This window comes from Anomalospiza imberbis, chromosome 2, assembly GCF_031753505.1.
Source record: "Anomalospiza imberbis isolate Cuckoo-Finch-1a 21T00152 chromosome 2, ASM3175350v1, whole genome shotgun sequence".
NCBI classification, from domain to species: domain Eukaryota; kingdom Metazoa; phylum Chordata; class Aves; order Passeriformes; family Viduidae; genus Anomalospiza; species Anomalospiza imberbis.
In genome coordinates this window covers 34,718,775-34,724,774 of record NC_089682.1, presented here as the reverse complement: position 1 = coordinate 34,724,774, position 6,000 = coordinate 34,718,775, and the positions used below count along the sequence as shown (strand labels likewise).

The following is a 6,000-nucleotide window of genomic DNA, read 5'->3' as shown; positions in this document are numbered from 1 at the left end:
TCGAAGAGGCACACAGCACAGACCTTTGCTGAGCAGAGACGTGTTGCATACTTGTGCATAAGACATTCATTTGTTCTCACCCTCAAACTTCATGAATTACCTTGGTTGGGAATTTAGCTTGTGATTCTCTCCTTGGTGTATTTTTTTGAAGATAGGTAGAGTTATTACAGCGCTGGCATGGTGTTGAGCCAAAAGTCCTTTTACTTTTTTAACAGCCACCACACAGGCAGTAGCAAGGCAAGCTTCCTCTGTGCACAACCTGCTAGGGACAGAAATATTGTTCCATTTTCAGTTAGAAAATCCTGTTCAGTCAGAGCTTGGGCTGCATGCTGAGGAAGCTGCTGGCGAGGGCCACTGCTTGTGGAGCTGCTTTCTGGGACACTGAGAGATGGGCAGTAGGACTGGCCTGAGAAGAGTGTAATCAAAACCAGGACATATACCCAGAATTCTGTCAGCAGCCATGTTCTGACGGGTTTTGTTGGTTTATATTAAGCCTGGTGTACTAAAACTAGTAACTATAGAGGAATTGCTCAGTGTGGAAGCAAGCTGTCAGTGGCTCATGCTGATAATATTTGTCCCACCACTATATGAGTAAAATGGGATGCAGCCATGCCTCTTAACACCCCAACTCAGTTTGTTCTCTGAAGTAAAGCAGATCAGGAGAAAGAAGAGCTCTCCAAAAACATTCAGGTGCTGCAAGAGATGACACCAGTTATCTGAAGACCACCCACCAGCCCCTGTGGGACCAGGGGGATCCACCCCACTGCAATCTCGTTATTATGAGGTGAAATGCTCCCTGTGCCATACAGCATTTTTTAACTTTACTGTAAAAAGTGCAGTAAAGTGTATTTTTTACAGTAAAGTTTAAAAAGTGCAGTAAAGTGCTTTGGGACAGGCTTTTGCCCAGAACCTGGCAATTAGGAAGCCCTAATTAAGAAGCCTGGTTAGTCTGAACCATGATGTTAGCACTCAGGCACCAGTTGGCAGTCAAGAACACATGAAATTATTCAGTTTTTCAGTTAGTCTCTACCACCTACTTTTTTACGTGGCCACTACAAAAAACACACAAACTCACATTCCAATTCTGTGGGTGCTGGCACGTGTGTGTTTGTGTGTCTGTGCTCTCAGAAGCGCTTTGCTGCAGCTGCAGGACCCAAGCACAAAAATGTCAATGGTACGAAGTGTTCCAGCTGAGTTCATTTCCTGCTGATAAGTCCCTGAACAAGAAGGTGAGGCTCAGCATCCACGGCGTTGGTTTAGTGCTGAGGGCCACGGGCAGACAGCTCGGGGCACACTTAGCAGAACGGTGGGTTTTCAAAAAGCGAGTTGAGTTTCCCACAGAAAAACGCTGCTCACGTTCGCTTCCTGTCGGGCTGCCAAGTGCCAGACCTGATGTGTAAAGCCAACCCAAAACAGGATGTTGGCTTTTCGAGTTGATTGATCTTTGAAATGCAAATGTTGTTTCTTTGGTGGTTACCTTATCCCCCCTTCTTTTTTTTTTCTTTTTCAGTTGAGAATTGAGTTGCTTGAGTGGGAACAGAAAGAGTTGAGACCCCATTTTCAGGAGGTCAAAAGCCCAATAATAGTAACAGCTGCTGGTTAGTGGTGTGAATTCCAGGAAAGGATGTGGGTAACAACAGCCAAGGCCAGGCAGAGAGGTGGACAGAACGACCTCAGATACTGGCACTGACAGGTGAGCTGTACTAAAACCACAACAAATGTCTTACAAAGCTCAGAATTGCAATCTGTCCTGCAGGAACCCACAGCTCCCTCCACCCTTCACTCTCCCACCACTCTAACAAACATACCTTCCCAGCTTTGGCAGCTAGGCAGCCACACCCAAATGAGATAACTGCACAGACACAAATGCCAGAGACAAAGTTTCAGATGCCCTCCAAAGCACTTTTAACTGGCTGGTTTTTGAATAAAGCACAGCCATGTCCCTGCATCTCTTTTTTTTTTTTTTTTTTTTTTTGCTCTCTCTGAGCACTCTGTGGAGGCTCCACTCTCCATCCTTTATAGCCAAAATGCAAGACGCCAGCAAATGTTGCCCATGGTGTTTCCAAGCATGGCAGAACCTCTTACGCCACCTGTTCTGAAGGAATGCCAGGATGAAGGAGTTCCTTGCACCTCTCCCCCACATCCTGCCTGTAGCAGGAGTGCCAGTCATTTCTTCTGAAGCAAACTTGCTGTGTTGGCCTCACATGTCTTGAAAAGAATCAGACAGGAAGCTGCAAAATCCAGGGGGCCATAACTGCATCATTTTCTCAGTCAAATGAAATTTCCCCCCAGAGCCTGTTTTAATGGCACTAGTGATGACTATTTTTTTTTTCCTGCAGAGCAGAACAGATGTGGAATTTTTTTTTTTTATATGAGGACAAGTTAGTCTAATATTCACTGCTACCTCCCAGGTTTGTAAGCAGGGATATACAGAAGGATACAAAGAGTCATACACGAAGATACCTCCAAATACTTGCAAATGCACATCATGTAAAACAACTATTTTCTCTGTAGAACGTCCCTTAATAAGGTTTGTTTCAAAGTTCTTGCAGCTAAAGCATGTGGGTTGTTTGTTCAGATTTTCTGGTGGTTTTCAGTCCAGAAACAAGAGAGAGAACAAATCCACATCTCATGTCTTCCTGTCTGGAGAAAATCATACACCATATTTCTGTGCATTTGCCCCTTGCTCCTTCAGGAAGGAAGATTTTGCATCAAAAAGTGTTAAAAGTACAGACAAAATGACAAAAGTGCTCCAAGTACTGCGTACCATGCCCAGAGCAATGGCATTTGGGAATCCAGCAGGCAGAAAAGATTTGCTTTTGTGGCAAGATACTTGGAGGCAGAAATAAATGGAGTGAAGAATTGTGGTGGGGCAGCTGCAACAGCTTTTCTTTACTAATATGGGTGAAGTGATACTGCCTCTCCCTAGCAGTTTCCTTTTCTGTATACCTAAGCAAATGGTTTCCTCTGCACAGCAGAACCCCTGAAAGCAGAAAGAAAATACTGAAACAGCCCCCGAGCAGCAGGAAACAGTTATGGGAGGTGTGACTTTGACGGTGTGTTACAGGGCAGATATCTTGAAAACAGCACTTGCAACCCATGTCCAGTGAAACCCCTCAGCTTGAAATCCTCCTTCTGTACCCACAGCAGGCAAAGCATGGACAGTAGAAGAATCTTGCCCTCCCTGCCTCAACCCTACTTCTCACTTCAGTTTTCATTCCCTCTCCTAATGTACCATTGTCAGGACTTGAAGAAATCAATAGGATTTGCAAGCAAGTGGTAGTTTCATTTTCATATTTATTTGAGATTTTATTTTCTTATATCTACAGTTGCAGCATCTTCTGGTTGCTTACAGCAGAGGGGTTTCATCTAATCCATCTAATCCAGTGTTTCAACAACAGAAGATTAATTAGTCCTCTTGCCCAATCTCCGGATTGCAACAACTCAGCCTATCGTTCTTTTGGCTAAGGACAGAGTGACTATTGTATATTGAATCTGGGAGATAATTGGATCACGATTTAAATCTGCAAATTCCACAGGAGTCCTGCAGCATGCAGGACAGCAACAGTTAACTACACTGGAAGAACCACTATCGGTAACAGGGAGCTGGGATATCATGATGCTCACATTTAAATCCATGCTGGAGCGTTTTCAGCCACAGCCAGCAGGGACTTGTGAAACACTGCAAAGGAGAAGTATGCATCCCTTCTAGAAAACATGCTTTAACTCTCTTCTGCCCCCAAGGTATCGTGCCAAAATGACGATACGACATTGTGTCACTTTGCAGCTGCACTCAAAGCGAGGAAGTCAGCAGAAGACAAAGGGAGCGTTTCCAAATTCCTCTGCACCACCCTGCTCTCGAGAGGTGGGGACTGAAATTTTTTGAGAAGGAGCATATGCAAACAGTTGCTAAAAGAGATGTCCGGTTTACAACACTGTGATCAGCGTGGAAAGAGAAACTGCAGCAAAAACATTTCGGAGCCTTGTTTTTCCCCGTCTGAATTTTTCTACCACCACGGAAGCTTCTCACTTCCAGTGCACAAGTCTGGCCATCCCTGCGAAGGGAGGGGAGAACAACCTGCACCTTCCGACCTGGTGGTGTGAGACACAAATTCAAGGTGGAAAGAGCTGGTCCTGCTTTACAGCTGGACAGTGACAACCTTGCATGGGGACCCTCTGCTAGTGCCCACAATTAAGCCCTGTCTTCTCTCTGCGGGATCACCCAGTAGATACTTGTCCTCCTGGGAGCTGGGAGTCCCAGCCGCACACCAGGACAACGCCTTAAATTCTGCTCAAGCCCAATAATCACCCTCGCTCTCCTCCTATTCTGCCTTTCTAAAGACAGTTCGTTGCTGAGTGAAATTACCGAAAAGAAGGAAGAGAAAGGAAAGCTGCTGTTAGAAGGAAAGGGATTCCCTCCTCACAAACACACAGGCAAGAGACCCTGGAGCCTGGGAGAGGGAATTGTGGACAGCGGAGAGATCGAAGCAGAGATACCAGGGCAGGAACTGCAAGCAGTGAAGAGAAATAGAGACTAAACGGAGGGATGGGAGGGGAATAAAGATAAGGTGATAGGAAGGGGGAGAGAGAAAAAGGGAGAGGAAATGCACATGCGGTGTCCCCAAGTTTGGGCGCGGAGGAAGAGCTTGTTGCTTGTTGTCTCAGAAGCCCAGCGCTCCGGGAAGGACAGTATCTGTTTAGATTTGTGTCTAAATTTAAACCCTGATTGCCTTGCCTCCCCCTCCTCTCCCCTCCCTCCCTCCCTTCCTCTCACCCACCCGCCCTTCTTCCTTGTTCGTAGTGCAGGGCCACTGGCTGGGCTCTGTCAGTTGGGGCTGAGCAGCAGCTGGGATCTCCCAGCCCTGCACGGCGGCACGGCTCTGCTCTGCTCGGCTGAACTCTTCCCACAGATAACAGGGAAAGGGGTGGGGAAGAGACATTGCCCCGAGGACACCTCTCTCTTGCGGGACATGGAGGTAAAGAAAACTTTGTTATTTCCACTAGCTTGTGACTGGTTCCGTGATCTGCTTTAGCTCCACCTTGCAAACAGTTTCTCCCTGAAGGCAGCTCCAAAATATCTTCTTGCTGGGGTTCAGATAAAGGTCTCTTTCTTTCCACCCCAACTCCTATCGTGCACCTCAGACTCTTTTGCAGGTTTTAGTCCAGATTTGGAAAGCAGGGGGATGTTTTGGGAAGAAATTACCTCTTTGAAAGGGGAATGAGGAAGAACTGCCTTTGCTTATTAGTCTCCGAGGTGTGATTAGAGTGTTAGATTTTAAAAGTATCACTTTGAAAGGTGTTTTTAAGGAGTCATTAAAAATGGGGACATAAGAGAACAAACCTTCCAAGCTCCTTGGGGTTGGTTCCTTCCCAGCCCGTGCAGCAGCAGTTGTGATTCACACCGTTAGCTGTGTGTAGTCCCTGTCGCACGTGGATTGGGACGTCTCATTTTCCTTATCAATAGAGCATTTTGGATCAGGGAAGGGGACCTGAGAACTTGTGCTTGAGCGAGGTGGATGAGTAGCACACCCCAGAGGGTTTTCTGTCCCTTTTTCTCCATGCACCATGTGCTTCAGGAGAGTGGATCTCATGTCTCAGGGTGGGCATATGGCTGGTGGACGGGAGTCTGTCTTCCCTGGGGTTTATGTTCAAGCCTTCTCCTGTGTAACACCCTCTTGGGCAAGGCAGTTCACCTCCCTCTGCCTCCCGTCCCATTCATTGAAAATGGAAATGGTGATGCTTGCTTTGGTCATGTCAGGCTGGATTTGTGAGTTTTTCAAACAGTTTTTTAAAGTGGCAAGGGAAAAAGAATGTTTATTTTTAGGAGGGGCACAGGAAATAGAAAGGTGATTACAACATTGGCAAAACCTCAAATTATTAAAGAGGACATTTGGTATTTCTCTCTGCTAAACAGCGACCTTACTAAACACTTTATATTATCTTCCCAGATAAGCCTTTTTCTGCGTGGATGCAGCCCCAGTAGCAGGGGACACACAACAG

The 6,000-nt window shown here is 46.3% G+C and overlaps 1 protein-coding gene across 2 annotated transcripts in view; it reads left to right on the top strand.

Annotated features, from left to right (window-relative positions):
- The first annotated feature begins 4,458 nt into the window (after positions 1-4,458).
- Positions 4,459-6,000, top strand: part of RCSD1 (RCSD domain containing 1) — a 29,737-nt gene continuing 28,195 nt past the window's right edge. For both annotated transcript variants that reach the window (XM_068180531.1, XM_068180532.1), the window contains exon 1: positions 4,459-4,976. In XM_068180531.1, the coding sequence (XP_068036632.1) occupies positions 4,605-4,976 (372 nt within the window). In that variant the 5' untranslated portion in view covers positions 4,459-4,604. The remainder of the gene's footprint in view (positions 4,977-6,000) is intronic.